This window comes from Phascolarctos cinereus, unplaced genomic scaffold (assembly GCF_003287225.1).
Source record: "Phascolarctos cinereus isolate Bilbo 61053 unplaced genomic scaffold, phaCin_HiC Scaffold_2;HRSCAF=192, whole genome shotgun sequence".
NCBI lineage: Eukaryota > Metazoa > Chordata > Mammalia > Diprotodontia > Phascolarctidae > Phascolarctos > Phascolarctos cinereus.
This window is the reverse complement of record NW_027555625.1, coordinates 130,687,419-130,706,216: the sequence shown is the minus strand read 5'-3', so window position 1 is coordinate 130,706,216 and position 18,798 is coordinate 130,687,419. Positions and strand designations below refer to the sequence as shown.

The following is an 18,798-nucleotide window of genomic DNA, read 5'->3' as shown; positions in this document are numbered from 1 at the left end:
CAAGAGAAGAGCTGGAAAAAATTGCTTTAGAAATCTAATGATTAAAAACTCTTCATCCTGCTGAATTTTAATTTTAAAAGATGTTATTAAATGAAGCGGTAATTATTACTTTAAGTTATTGTAACTGTAGAACTGATATGTATGTTCATATGTGGGTAATTCCATCCATAGTTAAGTGATTGTTGTTCAGTCATTTCAGTCTTGTCTGAATCTTTGTGACCTCAGTTGGGGTTTTCTTGGCAAAGATACTAGAGTGGTTTGCCATTTGCTTCTCTGGCTCATTTTACAAATGAGGAAACTGAGGCAAACAGGGTTAAGTGACTAACGTGTCTGAGGCTGAATTTGAACTTAGCAAGGTGGAATCTTCTAGATGGCACTCTATCCACTGCGCCACCTAGCTGCCATAATTGTTTGATATCTCTTGGTTTGTCATCATTTCATTTTAAAAGAAGTCACAAAATGTCCCAAATAAAATTAGTTTTAATTTATTTTATATCCTTTTAAAATCGATTTTAATGATTTTTAAAATTTGTGCATCATTTTGAAGGGGAAAATGTTGTCAAAAACAGATCACTTTGAGAGTGTTAGCTTCAAAGGTTAGCATTATATAGGTAAAGTTAGTTCTGTAACTTGCCCTCCATTCTTTGACAGATGCAGAAATGCAAATCTTCTTAAATCAGTAAATTATTTCTGCTTTTGGAAGAAACACCAAATATAGCAAATACATTTCTGTCAAGGTACCATGATGAAATACTTATTCGATAGGAGTCCTAGGAAGCAGAATGTGAGGTCCTTTTAGAATTGCACCTGAAAGACAGTGACTCCAATTAAATTCCTACCTTGACCCAGGATTACTATTTTAATAATATGATTCTTTGCTATTTCTTTAGCTTATTCCTATTTTGCTGTACAAATATTATGGGAAAAGTTATTCTTACCAGGAAAAGCTAGGAAGGCCTAACTGGAGAAAGTAGTATGTGAATTAGACTTGTAAAATGGGTAGTAGTTCAACATATGAATAATAGAAGACTATGTGAATGAATGGCTCTCTTTCCTATGTGAAATCGCATATAACTTAGTAGTAGCTGTTATTTGACAATTTTAGACTTGAGGATTAGCTATTAGAGATCTTTTTTTGGTATGTTCTCAGGAAAAGTTGATGTAAACAGTGATTTTCATGAAAGAAAAGTAACTAGTAAGTTGTGTAACTTTCCTGTACATTTTTTACACTGTACAAATGAACCATCCGCTGTACATGTAAATTAGTTTCCATGATTGATGTTGTTTAGTAGTTATACCTTACCCACTTGTGGCTTTTAATTTCTGTTGTGTTTTTGTTTTGTTTTCTGTTGAATTATTTTAATTATCTGTTCTTTACAACCTCTTCCCCCAAATTGGTTCCTTTTCCCCTTTCTCAATCTGCCTTTCTATCTTGGTAATATATCTTTTAGCTTAGTTCTAGCCCTGAAATTGGTAGGTAGAATGAATAAAGTTGTTATTTCTTCACAATTAGTGCTTTAAAACTGCCTTCAGGTGGTACTCAGTTGGTAGATGAAAGCTTTACCTTGTCATAGGTTTTCTGGGAAACATTTTTTTAAAAACTTGATTGCTAGTTTTTGTTTTTACATCACCTGCATTTCCTAATATATCCCTCTCCATTCATCCTACCAGAAAACTGTATCTTATAATAAAGGGAAAAAAAACCACTGAGCAACAAATCTTCCTAGTCTGATGTTACATGCAAAGTTCCATACTTATAGTCCCCTCCCCTCTACTGGGATGGTAGGGGGAAGGGGAAGGATCGTATCCAGTTTCATAATCTTTTCTTTGGAGCTAAGCTTGGTCATTATAATTTATTTTTTCTTAAATTTTATTGATATCTTTGATTTTTACATCTCCTGAATTTTCCCTGTATCCCTTTCCCTCTTAGTCCTGGGTCATTGGAATTTCATAGCATTCAGTTTTGTTATTCTTTGTGTTTACATTTGCTTTAGTTTATATGAATTTTTCTGTGCATCCTTATATTCATCATATTCATAGTTTCTTAGCTCAGTAGTATTCCCTTACATTTATGTGTCACAGTGTTTATCCATACCCCAGTCAATATACATTTACTTTGTTTCCTGTTCTCTGCTACTGTTAAAAAAAAAGTGGCATAAGTATTTTGTTGTACGTGGGACCTTTTTTTTTTTTGCCATTAATAATCTTAGTGTACAAGCCTAACAATGGTGTGTGGTTGTTCTTTCACTTACATTTTTTTTAGCTATTATTAGCATATAACTACTATGTAACTAAAATACCATATAGCGTATTTAATGTATTGTTTTCTTGGTTTTGCCTACTTTGATTAACTGTGTCTCTGTATAAATTGTTTTCCTTTATAATTCTGTGTATTTAAAAACAATACTGAGAACGGATCTGTAGTTTTAAAAGGACTGCCAAAAGAGGTCCATGACACAAAAGAGGTTAAGAACACTTGCTTTAGAATAATAGATTTCTTTGGCCTCAAAAGCTCTGAAAGACCATTTACTAATTTATAGAGGGTTTACAGTCTCTGGTAGGAGTTCATACACTTGATGGAATCAGTCATTCAAGCAAGCATTTATTGAGATGTGACTGTATGTTAGGAACTCTATACTAAAGCCATGAAAGTCTGAAATCATGGACAGTAGAATGTCAAAGTAGGTATTTTTAACTATAAATTTAATAATTTCGAATACAAATAGTGATGAAAAAACAAAATTTTATAAACTCACATAATCACAATTAGTATATTTTAAGGGCTATATACTTTAACAAAATAATAACAGCTTATTCTGTCTCTTTCCTGTCCTTTCTGTTTGTATTGAGAAAATCAAATTCTGTTTTGTAATTTGATTCTATTCTGTATCACTGCTGACATTTTGTATAATTTGTATAAATCATATTTCTTTGTCTTTGGATTAAGTTCATTGTCTCAGTGTTCCTGAGTGAAGTTTAAAAATTCAGTTTCCCTGTAAATGACTTTAATTTTAAAAAATCTGTTATGTCTGTCTAGTGGTAACTGACTGTCCTTGTACAATTAGAGGAAATCTGTTATCTACATGCCACAGTTATACTTGCAGGTGAACTAAGTCAATCAGAATTTCCTAGATGCAAGATTTCCAGCCAGTTGTATTGTTCCCTATGTGTATGATGCATCTGATTTTGTAACCAATTGGATTGTCCCATCCATGATGCTGCCTTCTATTTTTTGGATGCTTCTTCTTTTGTCTGTAAAAATGATATGTCAGTCTTCATTAGGGCTGAGACCTTGTTTATTGGCAAATTTGAGCTTTGCTAACAGATTGATTGTGCTTGGAGCTTGTGCCTCAGTTTACCTTAATTTCAGTTGTGGCAGTATTTATGTAGAAAGTCTTGTTTTCATTTAATCAAAGAGAATGTATATGCTGTTCAGTTGTGTTTGCTTTGCATTTTCTACCTCCCATATTTCTTTATACCTTATTTTTCATTTTTTAATGGGCTATTGTTAGTTCATTACATTAGCATGGGAAGTGGTTTTTTTTAAAAAGGTATTTCTCAACCACTGGATATAAATGAAGTTCCCACTTTTTTGCTGTTATGAATAGTTCTGAATTATGGGGCTTTTGCTTTGATTATATTAGTAGTGGATAGAGTGCTTAAAGCCAAGAAGACTTGAGTTCAAATCTCACTCTTAACATATAATGGCTTTGTGACACTGGACAAGTCACTTAATCTTTCAGTTCTATAGACAACTCTCTAAGACTATAATTTGCTGAAAAATGCTGGCCAGCACTGATAGAGTTCCTTCATCTAGGAGCTCCCTAGATTAGTGAAATCATAGGTTCTAGCCTTAATCTTTCAATATTTGCTCCAGATAGCAGGATAACTGCTCAAATGATATGATCAATTTGTAGTTTTTGTGTGTGTATTATTACTAGATGGCTTTCCAAAAAAGACCACTGAGTGCCTCTGTCCCTACATGCCACCAACATTGAAGTTTGTTAATTATTTTTCCAGTTTGAAGAGTATAGGGTAGTATTATCTCAAAGTTGTTTGAATTTTCATTTTTTCTGATTATAGAGTTTGAACAATTTTTAAATAATTATTCATAATTTGTGTTTTCTCTCTTAAAAATTGTTGCATTATGTGAAGCATTCATCCATTGAGGAGTTATTATCAGTTCTCTACACACATGCGTGCGCACACACACACACATACACACACACACATACCTCCAAATTATTTCTTTTTGATTTTATTTCCCTGTATCATTTTAATTATATATGTATTATATACATGCATCTATAATATGTATATTTACTTTGTCTTATGAAGAAATCGAAAAATATTTCTTCTTTCCACAACTGAAATTTTTTTAAAAAAATTAAAATTGGATGAAATAAGTATATTTGTTTAAATCTAGATTTATTCAGCACTATGTAAAGTGTTTCACCTAAGCCAATTTTTTTCCTGTACTTCATTCCAGTTTTCTTAAAGATTTTTATTGGAAATTGGGTTTATCAAACAATCTCTCGTGTACACTGATTCTACTTTGAGATTCTCTTTTTTGGTTGATTTATTTTTTTCCATTTTTCAATACAAGGTAGCTTTTATAATTATAAATTTATAGTATGTTTTGAAGTTAGCAAATTCTTATTTTCATAAACTATTGTTTTTTCATAATATTATAACTTTTGTTATTTTGTTTACCATTGTAGTAAATCTGTGGATCAATTTTAAGTATTAGCACTTTTGATGCATTTGTTATCCCAGTCATTTCCAAAGGTTATCTCTTCCGTTCATTTCTTCTATCATTTCTGTGAAAACATTTTGCCTTTATAAACTCTTGATAGCTTAATAAGGAAGAGAATAAGCATTTATATATCGTCTATGTATTGTGCCAGGAACTATGATGATTAAGTGCTTTATGAAGATTATCTCATTTGATCTTCTTAGCAACCCTGTAAAGTAGGTGCTGCCTTTATCTCCATCTTGTACTTGAGGAAACTGAGGCAAACAGAGAAATCTAACAAGTGTCTAAGACTGGATTTGAACTCAGGTCTTCTGGACTCCAGACTCACAGCTCTATATACACTATGCCACCTAGCTGTCCCACTATCCAAATATGAAAATATTTTATAGCTTTTGTCATTATTTGCATTTTCTTTTAATTTATAGGAATAGAAATTGAATCTATGATTTCATTGGCATAGGGAACTCTTTGATGAGGAAACTCCCTGTACTAGTGCAGGTCAGCACTTTCTCTGAAACTTAATAGAGAGTTGCCTTGAGTTACACAGCCAGTATATCAGAGGTAGACCTTAAATTTTAGCCCAGTCTTGTGGGCTCTGAGGTCAGTTCGATTTACTGTGCCACACTGCCTATCTTGGTTTTTAGTGACTGTATAGAAAAGTTCATCGTATGTATGTTTACATAACCTTTTGCCAGTCATTTATTTTCTCAGTTTTTCCATTATTGGTCACTCAGATTTAAAAAGTTGTGAATATAATGATTTCAGTGAGCCAAGTAGTAACTTTACTGTAGTGACTAATCAGCAGATGTTTACTGCTTTCCTACTTTGTTCAAGGTACTGTGCTTAGTATTGTGGAGGTGGAAAACCATAAACCCTTATACAACTAAAAGAACTGTAGGGTGAAACTAAGAGTTTAACATACTCAGTATGAATTTAATAAAATGTATTGCAATTCATAGCCAAATAATCAAGTCACTTTGCATCTCTAGTAACCATTGCTATTTTGTATCTCCTTATCTTTGTCTTTTTGTCTTTCACATTTTCCTCTTCCCTGCCTTTCTCCTTAAGCCAAATAAAATGGAGTTGTATCTTTTAAAATTTATTGTGTTTATTGATTAAAGTTCATGGCCCATGTATAGTTTTAAAAACTGCTGAGTTATATATTTTATACTTTTATCCCTGCAGAGAACCCACGAAAAATTCTCAAATTTAAGTCAATGAACACACCCTCCTCTCCCCTCCCCAATAATATTTTTAAATGCATGAAATAAAATACGTAAAGTTACAAAGGAAAGCCAAGGTTAGTGCATTTTTTTAAAAGATGAATTTTTTTTCCTATCCAAGTTCACAGACCCCGTAAAATCAATTTGTACATGGTTCTGAATTAAAGAACCTTTGATCTAAGGTTCAGAACTTGTTTTAGGTGCTGTGGGGCACATAAATATAAGACAAAGTCAAGTCTTCTCCCAAAATAGCTTACAGTTTAGTTTTTGAGACAGAGATAGAATATAGAAAACAATTAGAAAATAACTGTTAAAATGTTTGATTTTAACTATTATTGCAGCAGGAACACAAAATTGAAAGAGATTAGTATGGATTGGAGTAGTTCTAAAAGCTATGTGAAACCAAGAGGGACTTGGGGCAAGCCTTGAAGGATGGGTAGAAATTAAATAGGGGAAAGGAGGGTAATCCCTGGAGAGTAGCATGAGAAAACAGCAGGAATTAACATAATATTTGAGAAGCTAGTAACATATGCCTGAAGGGAACAGACAGTACATTTTAGGGAGAATCAGGAAATGAGATAGGAAAGACATAAGTTCTAGACTTATGTCTAATCATAAGACATAGTAGATTAACGCTAGATTGTAGATCAGAAGAGGAGATTATATCAGATAATCTCGTAGCCTTAAATTTCTATAAATTTATAAGATATCAGCCAAAATCTTGGTTTAGACATGAAGAATAAAAGTAAAAATGTTAAAGTCATCCACACAGAGATCGAAGCCATGAAAAAAAGATGGAATCATCAAGAGAATGAGGGATCTGAAATAAGTCCTTGGGGCTTAGGATAAGAGCCTTGAGGGGTCATACTTCTGGTTATTAAAGAATGGAAATTCATTTCAGCAGGCATGTACTGGAAGACATCAAGTATCTAGAAAAACAAGTAATTAGAGACCCAGGAGAACCAGGAAAGAAGTGTCACAGGACATCAAGAGAGAAATAAGAGGATTAAACAGTCAAATGCTACAGAGAGATCAGAGAATAAGGAGTGAAAAAATAGTATTTATCAGTAAGGAGATGATTTATCAATGGTCTTTACAAAATCAGTTTAAATATCGTGGTTAGGGCAGAAGTTATATTATTAGAATTAAGAAAATGCATATGCCTAAGACCTACTAGTACTGAATATAAGTTGCATCTTTAAAGTAGCAACAGGAAGGTATGACATGGGATACATGTTAGCCGGGTTAAGCAGAAAGTACTTTAAAAAAAAGTCCTCATCATGCTCCATGGCATAAGGAAAAGGAAGGACTCTTTGAACAGGGAAAGATTGAAGATAATTAGAGAAGGGATAATTTAGTGAATAAGGTTCTAGAGGCATTTATAGGATCATAGCTTTAGAGCTAGAATGGACCTTAGAGGTAATTTAGTCCAAGCCCTGTTATTGTTTGGTGCAGTTAGCAAAGTAATCATATGGGCTTAATGTAAGGTAATGCATTTGTCTTGTGGCTTGAGAGTAAGATGATTAAAAACTTAATGTTGAAATAAGAATTTTAAACATTGGTGTTCTGTCATAGCTGCTCAGCCATTTCACAAAATCATCCCATGAGACATTTTGGGGCACTTGAATATGAAAAATCTTTTGCCAGAGTTGTAAAGGCATAAAGTATTGGCAGTAAAGGGGAAAATTTGTAAAGCCACCTGAACCCTGCGTAGTTACAAATTCTTGTCTAACATGGATCATAACCTAGACTGTGGTAGTCCCTAACTAGGCAAGTAGATGTGGATAAATGGATATACTTTTCTGGGAGGTTGGGAAGGGGGAGAACTTTGCAAATATTTTAAAACTTCTCTCAAAATTGTTAAGAGTTGCAAACACCTAAGTTTGCAAGATTAAAATTTATAAGCAGGTCATTTCCAGAGCAACACTGACTCCCTAAGACTCATAGACAATGAAGAGTCCACTGTGGTTTAGAAATTAGTTGCAGAATGCCTATTCTATGCTTTTACAGCTCCTTAACCCCTATCCTGGGACATAAACTAATTCTTTTTTTTTTCTTGTGGACTTTTAGGCCCTATGAGAGAAAGGGAAAGTTAAGGATGCTGGAGCAGAACAATGGATTTCTCTTTCTCTTTCATGCAAGGGATCATGGGAAACACAATTCAGCAACCACCTCAACTCATTGACTCAGCCAACATCCGTCAGGAGGATGCCTTTGATAATAGCAGTGATATTGTTGAAGATGGTGGCCAGACACCATATGAAACCAGCCTGCAGCAAGGCTTTCAGTACCCACCTACCACAGAGGAACTTCCTCCTATTACAAATGGCTATCCACCCTCAATCAGCATGTATGAACCTCAAGCCAAATACCAGACATATAGTCAGTATCCCAATGGGTCAGCCAATGGTTTTGGTGCAGTTAGAACTTTAGCCCCACTGACTATTACCATACTGAAATTTCAAACACAAGACCACATGAAGTTCTGGAAAAACCTTCCCCTCAACAGCCACCACCTCCTCCTTCGGTACCACAAACTGTGATTCCAAAGAAGACTGGCTCACCAGAAATTAAATTAAAAATAACCAAAACTATCCAGAATGGCAGGGAATTGTTTGAGTCCTCCCTCTGTGGAGACCTTTTAAATGAAGTACAGGCAAGTGAGTACGCAAAATCAAAACATGAAGGCAGAAAAGAAAAGAGGAAAAAAAGTAACAAGCATGACTCTTCTAGATCAGAAGAGCGCAAGTCGCACAAAATTCCCAAATTAGAACCAGAGGAGCAAAATGTAAGTGGATCTAACTTTTTGTAATATTTCATATATTCACTGGGACTTATTTTCCTTGAAGAATAATACTGCTGATTTTTGGTTTCTTCTGGAATTTGTTGAAATGTGAAGTGCTACGTAAAAAGTGTCATATTAAGTATCTTGCTTGTTATGCAGCTTCATTGTAAATAGGCTTACTTATTTTGATGGACTTTTGTTGTAGGCTCCAGATTATTCAAGCTGAAATTAAAAAGACAAAACAGTGGTGAATAGTGCCATTTCCTCATTTTTAGACCATCTCAGAATTTTCAGCAACATTTGAAATGTGCAAGAATGGGGGAATCTGTCTTAACATTTGGCTTTCTTTGATTATATGCTTGATAAATTGTTAAATAAATAAATACCAAATTCATTTGCAGAATTGGGTGAGCTGATAAGATATCAACTAAATATTAATACATTTTGATTAAAACTTTGGGTTAAAATTCTTTTTGCCAAATAACATCATTCATGCTGCTAAATAACTTGGCATTTGGGTGTTTTTCAGTATAAATGTACTACGAACAAAAAAAAAAGATAACGAAGCAACTTTGGAGTAGATAGCCTCTAAAGTCTCTTCCAGCTCCAAGTATATGATCCTTTGAGCCTAATCAGAATTAAGAGTTTATTTTTGTTACTGTATGACTATCTTTTCATGGAGTATGAGTTTAAGTGGTTGGTTAGTTGCTTTGGTTGACCTACATTGATTTAGGAAAATGTCCATATTTGTTATGGCAACTATGATGGTTGCCTGCCTTAACATACCAAAATATATGAGCGTGACAGTTTCTAATCTAATCTAATGTCTAAGTCTGTAACGTTTTATTCATGGAAATGATTATTTATTATAGGTTTATTTTGTTCTTGATAGAAAAGTTTTTTCCTTCACTGAATTAAAATTAGAACCCCTCTAAGTTTGGGTATGGGTCTAGAATCTCAACTAAATGACTAGCAAACAAGCATTTTTAAAAATTGTGTTGATAAATTTTGTTTCAAAGCATCATACAAACTCTAGCAAACTCAACAATTCAGTCCTTAATATGTATAATGCCCCCCAAATAGTTTAGTAAAATAACACAAGGATAATTGCAACCTGTAAGTGCAGCCTTACTCTTTAGTAGTTAACTTTTTGTTTACCAGTTTTTAGTAGTTAGTAGTAGTTTAGTAGTTAGGGGTGTTTTTAGTAGTTTAGTTTTGGCAGTTCACAAGTATGTATTTTTGTTCTCCCACCATATTCCTCAATTTTTCCCTAGCTGTCTTATCTTGTGACTTCAGCTTTCTTATCTGTAAAGTGAGAATTTGAAATTCTGTGATTCCATAAGGCTAGGGGGTGAACTTAAGTATCAGGATAAAGTTACTGTTTACTAAGTATTATATTTTTTATACTTTTTGCATGATCAGAAGCTAGGGAAAGAGTATAGTGATTAGAATCACAAACTGTTAGAACTAGAAGAAACCTTTGAAATCATCTAACTCTCCCCTCCCATTTTACATATAGGCAAACTAAGTCCAAGAGCTATAAGAGTTTGCAGTATTTACACTGCGATAAGATTTCCAAGTCTGTCCTTTCCTATTGCATTCTGATTTCCATCTTGTCTCATTTATTCTTATAATGTTAATTATAAAATTTTTTTTAATGCTGATAGATTTTTTTTAAGTATGCTGGTCCATTTTCCTGCCTTAGTAACTGCAGTGTGCAAAAAAAATTCTTTTTCAGGGTGTTTTAATTTCTCAAGGTCATCATTCTGAATATTAGTTGATATTATGGTTTTACTGCTGTGTAGATGTAGAAGGTATTAGGGAAGTGGGTCAAATGATACTGGATCAACTTACCCTGAAAGCTGTTTTTATTATTAATCACAGAGACTTAAAAAAATTTCTTTTCCAGTTCCAAATTCTCTACCTTCCCCCTCCCCTACCCCCTACTCAATGACAAGGCAAAAAACCAAAACCTATTACAAATATGTATAGTCATTCAAAACAAATTTCTGCATTAGCCTTTCTCCTCACCCACCCCGCTAAAAAAAAGGGCAAGAAGAAAATATGCTTCAGTCTGCACTCTGCATCCATCAGTTCTCTATCTGGAGGTGGATAGCATGTTTTATAGTGAGTCCTTTGGAATTGTTGTGGGTAATTGTGTTGATCAGTTACTAAATCTTTCAAAGTTGGTTATCTTTACAATATTGCTGTTACTATATAGACTGTTCTCCTAGTTCTGTTCACTTAACTTTGTGTGAGTTCCTACAGGTCTTCCCAGATTTGTCTGAAACCACCCACTTTGTCATTTCCTATAGCACAACAGTATGGTATCACAGTTATATACCATGATTTATTCAGTCATTCCTCAATAGATGGGCATTCCCTTAGTTACTAATTTTTTGCTATCACAAATAGAGCTGCTATAAATATTTTTGTACATATGAGCCCTTTTCCTCTTTCTTTGTTCTCTTTAGAGTAAAGCCCTAGAAGGAGTATTGCTGGCTCAGAGTGTATGCATCCTTTAAAAACTTTTTGGGCATAGTTCCATACAGTGCATTAGTGTACTTGTCTTCCCCACATCCCTTCTAGCATTTGTCATTTTCCCTTTTTTGTCATCTCATCCAATCTGATGGGTGTGAGGTGGCACCTCAGAGTTATTTTAATTTTCATTTTTCTAATTATTAGTGGGGCAGCTAGGTGGCACAGTGGATAGAATGTCAGGCCTAGAGTCCTGAAGTTCAAATCCTTAAGACCTGAATTCAAATCAAGCCTCAGACACTTCCTAGCTGTGATGCTGAGCAAGTCACTTAACCCTGTTTGCCTCAGTCTCCTCATCTGTAAAATGAGCTGGAGAGGGAAACAACAAACCACTTCAGTATCTTTGCCAAGAAAACTCCAAATGGGGTCATGAAGGGTCAGACTTGACTTGACACAACTGAATAACAAATTGTTAGCTATCTAAAGTGCTTTTTTCATGTGGCTATTAATACCTTTTCTTCCTTTGAAAACTGCCTATCCATATCTTTTGACCATTTATCAATTGAGGAATAGCTCTTATTCTTATAAATTCGACTCAGTTAACTCTTATAGAAATGTGACCTTTATGAGAGAAACCTGCTACAAAGAGTTTTTTCCCCTCAATTTCTTTTCTTCCAGTTTTAGCTACATGGGTTTTGTTTGTACAAAAACTTTTTAATTTGATATAATCAAAAACATCCATTTTACCTCCTCTGAACTTCTCTCTCTTCTTTGGCCATAAACTCTTCACCTATCTATAGATCCAGTCCAATCCAATAAACATGTATTAAGTGCCTACTATGTTCCAGACGCTGTGTTAAGTGCTGAGGAAATGATCAATGAAAAAAAAAAAGTCTGCCCTGAAGAAGCTTCCAGCTAATGAGGAAAGAAAGGGTGGGAGGGACACTGGGGAGCAGCCTATGCAAAGTAGAATGAGCTGAGTCAAGTCTGCTTTCTGCCCTCTATAAAGGAAAGCATTGGGAGGAGTTTGGTACTCTTATCTTCCAGCCCTCTAGTCAGAGGGGAGAGGAGGCTGAGACAGGTGGTGTCAGTCAAGGCTCAAGTTAGCAGCATGGTGGTAATTTCTTCCCTGCTCCATCAATTTGCTTTATCATCTTTTATGTCTTAAGTTGTGTGCTAATTTTGACCTTATCTTGGTATATAGTATAAGATGTTGGTCTATGCCCATTTCTGCCAGATTTTTCTGCCAGTTTTCCTAACAGTTTTTGTCATCTAGTGAATTTGTGCCCCAATCACTGGGATCTTTGGGTTTATCAAACACTAGATTACTGTGTTTGTTTGCTTCTTTCTCTATATTGTGTACTTAATCTGTTCCACTGATCAACCTCTCTATTTCTTATCCCAGTACCAAATTGTTTTGATGATTATAGCTTTATATTGTAGTTTGAGATCTGATAACTTCTAGTGTCTTTACAGTTTTTATATTAATGCCCTTTATATTCTTAATGATTTGTTCCTCCAGGTAAATTTTATTATTTTTTTCTAGCTCTATAAAGTAATTCTTTGTTAGTTTGATTGGTATGGCCCTGAACAAGTAAATTAATTTTGGTGATGTCATTTTTATTAAATTGGCTAGAGCTACCCATGAATAGTTACTATTTCTGTAGTTATATTTAGATCTGTCATTATTTGTATAAATTGTTTTGTAATTGTGTCCATAGAGTTCCGGTGTATGTCTTGGAAGGAAGATTCCCAAGTATTTTATACTGTCTGTAGTTATTTTAAATGGAATTTCTCTGTCTCTTTTCCTGTATTTTGTTGGCGATATATAGACATGTTGATGACTTGTGCGAGTTTCTTTTATAATCTGCAACTTTGCTGAAGTTAGTTGTTTTCAGTTCAATTTTTAGTTGACTTTCTAGGGTTCTGAAGATAAACTGTCATATCATCTGCAAAGTTGATGGTTGTGTTTCCTCTTTGCACGTTCTTAGTCCTTCTGTTTCTTTTTCTTGTCTTACTGCTGTAACTAGCGTTTTTAGTGCAATATTGAATAGTAATGATGATGGACTTCATTGCTTCACCCCTGATCTTACTGCCTTATACTAGCTTATCCATCCCCATGACAGAAAAGTGCTGCTTCTTGGTTTTTGATAAATGCTACGTAATCATTTTAAGGAAAGCTGTAGTTTTCCTGTACCTTCTAGTGTTTTTAACATTAACAAGTGTCATATTTTGTCGAAAGCTTTTATTGCATCTGTTGAAATAATCCCATGGTTTTTGTTTTTGTTATTGATATGGTGGTCGGTTATGTTTATAGTTTATCAATTCAGCCTGGTCATACTGTATGACCTTTGTAATAGATTACTGTAATCTCCTTGTTAGTGTTTTGTTTAAAATTTTTGCATCAGTATTTATTATGGAAATTGGTCTATGGATTTCTTTCTCTATTTTGACTTTCCCTGGTTTTAGTTATCAAGACCATATTTGTGTCATAGAAGGAATTTTATAGGGCTGCTTTTTTACCTATTTTTTTTCCCAAAAGTTTATGTAGCATTGGAATTAATTGTTCTTTAAATGTTTGGTTAAAATCACTTGTAAATCCATCTGGTTCTATGGTGTTTCTTTTTTTCCCTAGGGAGCTCATTAATGGCTTGTTCAGTATCTAAGATGGAGTTATTTAAGTATTCTATGTCCTTTCTATTAATCTGGGGCAATTTATATTTTTGTAAATATTCATCCGTTTCATTTAGATTATCAATTTTATTGATATGTAGTTGGGCAAAATAGCCTCCAATTGCTTTTGTTTCCTCTTCATTTGGTTATGAATTCTCCATTTTCATTTTTTGATACTAGTAAAATGGTTCCCTTCCTTTTTTTTTTTTAAATCAAATTAGCCAATGTTTTATCTTGTTTCTTATGTTTTTTTTTTAAACCAGCTACTGGTTTTATTTATTAATAAAATGAATTTTTTTTTTTACTTTCAGTTTTGTTAATCTCTCCTTTGATTTTCAAGATTTCTACTTTGATGTTTAATTGTTTTTTTTTTTATTTTTTGGAGGGAGGAGGAAGGCAGTTGGGCTTAGGTAACTTGCTCAGGGTCACACAGCTAGTAAAGTGTCTGATTTGAACTCAGGTCCTCCTGACTGTAGGGCTGGTGCTCTATCCACTGCATCACCTAGCTGCCCCTTAACTGGGGTTTTTAATTTATTGTTTTTCTAGTTTTTTTTAATTGTATGCCAAATTCATTGATCTGCTCTTTCTCTTTTTCATTGATATAAGTGTTTAGAGATACAAAATTTCCCCTAAGTACTGTTTTGGCTGCATCCCACAAATTTTGGTATCTTGTCTCTTTAGAATCATTATCTTTAATGAAATTATTGATTGTTTCTGTGATTTGTTCTTTGACCAACTCATTCTTTAGGATTAGGTTATTTAGTTTCCAATTCATTTTTATTCTGTGCCTCAAAGTCCCTTTATTGAATGGAATTTTTATTACATTATGTTCAGGAAAAGATGCATTTAATATTTGTTTTTTTATTTATTTTTGAGGTTTTATGCCCTAATACATGAACTAGATATATTGTCTATATTCCCAGAGAGCTATCATTTCTAAAATTCTATTCAGCTTCTTGTTATTCTTTCTTATTTATTTTATGGTTAGATTTATCTAGGTCTCGAGGTATAAGTTGAAGTCCTCCATTAATATAGTTTTATTGTCTCTTTCATTTTGAAATTCATTTACTTTTTTCTTTAAAGAATTTGTATGCTATGAAGTTTGATGCATGCGTGTGTCTGTAGACAGTATTGATATTAATTCTCTGTCTATGGTACCTTTTAGCAAAATGTAATTTCTCTGTTTATCACTTTTATTTAGGTGTGTTTTGGTATTTTCTTTGTCTGAGATCATAACTGCTACCTCTGTCTTTTTTACTTCAACTGAAGCATAATAGATTCTGCTCCAGCCCCTTATTTTAATTAACTCTGTGTTTCTTTCGATTTCAAGTGTGTTCCCTGTAAACAACATATTGTTGGATTCTGAATCCATTCTGCTATCTCCTTCCATTTTATGAGTGAGTTCATCCCATTCACATTGACAATTATGATTACTTCTGTATTTCCCACCATCCTCTTTTCTTATACTTATCCTTCTCTTTTTTACCGGCCTTGTTTAAGAGACTGCTTTGATTCTGACCAATGCTTCCTTTCATCTACCTTCTTTCTTATTTCCCTTCTCTTTCTCTTAGTGCCTTTCCCTCCTACTTCCCTGTTGGGTAAGTTGGGTAAAGTGAATTTCTAAACTTAGCTGTATGGGCATGTATATCCTTCCATCCTTAAACCAGTTCAGAATGAGATTCAAGTGTTGCCTACTCCCTAACTCTAGTCCCCCCTCCGTTATATAAATTCCTCCTAGTGTAATTCATTTATGTGAGATAATTTTCCTCCTTATTCTACTCTTTCACAATCTCTCCCATCTCCTGGCTCATTCCCTACTGCCTACAAACACATCTTCCCCCATCCTGAAAAAACTCTCACATCTTTCTTATATCTCTTCTATCATCCTATATCTCTTTTGCCCTTTGTAGCTAAAATCAACAAGGCCATCTACAATAGGTGCTTCCACTTACTCTCTTTTTTTTTTGTGAGGCAGTCAGGGTTAAGTGACTTGCCCAGGGTCACACAACCAGTAAGTGTCATTTTATTTTTTCATTCTTTTGCTTTTATTTTATTATTTCTTTTAAACATTCTTAATTTTGTAAGATTTTGAGTTCTAAATCTTTCTCCTCCCTTCCCTCTCCCCTCCCTAAGAGGGCATGTGATGTGATATAGGATATACATGTACAATAAACATATTTCCACACTGGTCATATTGTGAAAGAAGAATCAGAACAAAAGGGAAAAACCATGAGAAAGGAAGGGAAAAAAAAGAAGACTGTATGCTTTGCTCTGCATTCAGACTCCGTAGCTCTTTCTCTGGATGTGGATAGCATTTTCCATTGTGAGTCTTTTGAAATTGTCTTAGGTCATTGCATTGCTGAGAAGAACTAAGTTTGTCATAATTAATCATTGTACAATGTTGCTGTGGCTGTGTACAGTGTTCTCCTGGTTCTGCTCACTTCACTCAGCATCAATTCATTCAAGTCTTTACAAAATTCTTCTGCTCATCATTTCTTAAGGAACAATAGTAATCCGTTCTATTCACATACCACAGCTTGTTCAGTCATTCCCCAGTTGATGGGCATCCTCTCAGTTCCAATTCTTGGTCACCACAGAAAGAGCTGCTATGAATATTTTTGTACATGTGGGTCCTTTTCCAATTTTTATAATCTCTTTGGAATACAAACCTAGAAGTGGGTCAAGGGGGATGCAGTTTTACAGCCCTTTGGGCATAGTTCCAAATTGCTCTCCGAAATGCATTAGTATTCCAATTTTCCAACATCTTCTCCAATAGTTATAATTTTCCTGTGTTGTCATGTTAATCAATCTGCTAGGTATGATATGGTACCTCTGAATTGTTTTAATTTGCATTTTTCTAATCAGTAATGATTTAGAGAATTTTTTCATATGACTATAATAACTAATTTCTTCATCTGAAAATTGCCTGTTCATATCCTTTGACCATTTATCAATTGGAGAATGACTTGTATTCTTATAAATTTGACTCAGTTCTAGATTATATATTTTGGAAATGAAGCCTTTATCAGAGATACTGGCTATAAAAATTGTTTCCTAGATTTCTGCCCTTCTGATCTTGGTTGCAATGGCTTTGTTTGGGCAAAATCTTTTTAATGTAATATAATAAAAATTATCCATTTGCATTTCCTAATGTTCTCTGTCTCTTGTTTGGTCATAAATTCTTTCATTCTCCATAGATCTGACAGGTTAAACAATTTTTACTCTCCTAATTTGCTTATAGTATCACCCTTTATGTGTACCCATTTTGACCTTATCTTGGTATACAGTGTAAGATGGTTGGTCTGTGCCTAGTTTCTGCCATACTGTTTTCCAGTTTTCCCAGCAGTTTTTGCCAAATAGTGAGTTCTTATCCCAGAAGCTAGAGTCTTTGGGTTTATCAAACAGTAGATTACTGTGGTCATTGACTTCTGTGTCTTGTGTACCTAACCTATTCCACTGATCCACCACTTTGTTTCTTAAAGCCAGTACCAAGTACTTTTGATGATCCCTGTTATGTAATACAGTTTTAGATCTGATACAGCTAGGCCACCTTCCCCTGCATTTCTTTTCATTAATTCCCTTAATATTCTGGACCTTTTGCTTTTCCAGATGAATTTTGTTATTTTTTCTAGCTCTATAAAATTTTTTTAGTAGTTTGGTATGGCACTGAATAAATAAATTAGTTTAGGTAGAATTGTCATTTTTATTATATTAGCTTGGCCTACCCATGAACAACTGATATTTTTCCAGTTATTTAGATCTGACTGTGTGAAAAGTATTTTGTAATTGTGTTCATATAGTTCCTGGGTTTCTCTTGGCAGGTATGCTTCCAAATATTTTATATTGTCTACAGTTAATTTATTAATTTATTTAGTGAGGCAGTTGGGGTTAAGTGACTTGCGCAGGGTCGAGTGTCCGAGGACAGATTTGAACTCAGGTCCTCCTACCCTCCAGGAATGGTGCTCTATTCACTCTACCACCTAGCTGTCCCTCCTACAGTTACTTTAAATAGAATTTTTCTATCTCTTGCTGCTGGACTTTGTTAGTAATATATAGAAATGCCAGTGATTTGTATGGGTTTATTTTCTGTCCTGAAACTTTGCTAAAGTTAATTATTTCAAGTAATTTTTTAATTGATTCTCTAAGTATACCGTCATATCATCTGCAAAGAGTGATTGCTTTGTTTCTTCATTGCCTATTTTAATTCCTTCAATTTCTTTTTATTCACTTATTGCTAAATCTAACATTTTTACTACAACATTGAATAATAGTGGTGATAAGGGATATCCTTATTTCACCCCTGATCTTACTGGAAGTTCTTCTAGCTTATCCGTATTACATATAATGCTTGCTGATGGTTTCAGATAGATGCTGCTTACCATTTTAAGGAAAACTCCATTTATTCCAGTGCTCTCTAGTGTTTTCAATAGGAATGGGTGTTGTATTTTGTCAAAAGCTTTTTCTGCATGAGATAATCGCAAATATGATTTCCTGTTAATTTTTTTTTTATTGATATGGTCAGTTATGCTGATAGTTTTCCTAATATTGAACCAGCCCTGCATTTCTGGTATAAAGCCCAGTTGGTCATAAGGTATTATCCTCATGATAAGTTGCTGTAATCTCTTTGCTAATATTTTATTTAAAATATTTACATCTGTATTCATTAGGGAAATTGGTATATGATTTCCTTTCTCTGTTTTTTCTCCTCCTGGTTTAGGTATCAGCGCCATATTTATATCATAAAAAGAATTTGGCAAGACTCCATCTGTTTTTCTGTTTTATTATTTCTTGATGTCTTAATGGAGTTGTTAGCTTCAGTTTGCCAATTCTGTTTTTTTAAGGAGTTATTTTCCTTAGTGATGTTTTGTATCTCTTTTACCATT

General features: G+C 33.9%; 1 protein-coding gene across 1 annotated transcript in view; it reads left to right on the top strand.

Annotated features, from left to right (window-relative positions):
• NSD3 (nuclear receptor binding SET domain protein 3) overlaps positions 1 to 18,798 on the top strand; it is a 152,727-nt gene that overhangs the window by 52,926 nt on the left and 81,003 nt on the right. Inside the window, 2 exon segments of the mRNA XM_020985237.2 lie at positions 8,050 to 8,400; positions 8,403 to 8,767. Of these exon segments, the coding sequence (XP_020840896.1) occupies positions 8,094 to 8,400; positions 8,403 to 8,767 (672 nt within the window). The 5' untranslated portion in view covers positions 8,050 to 8,093.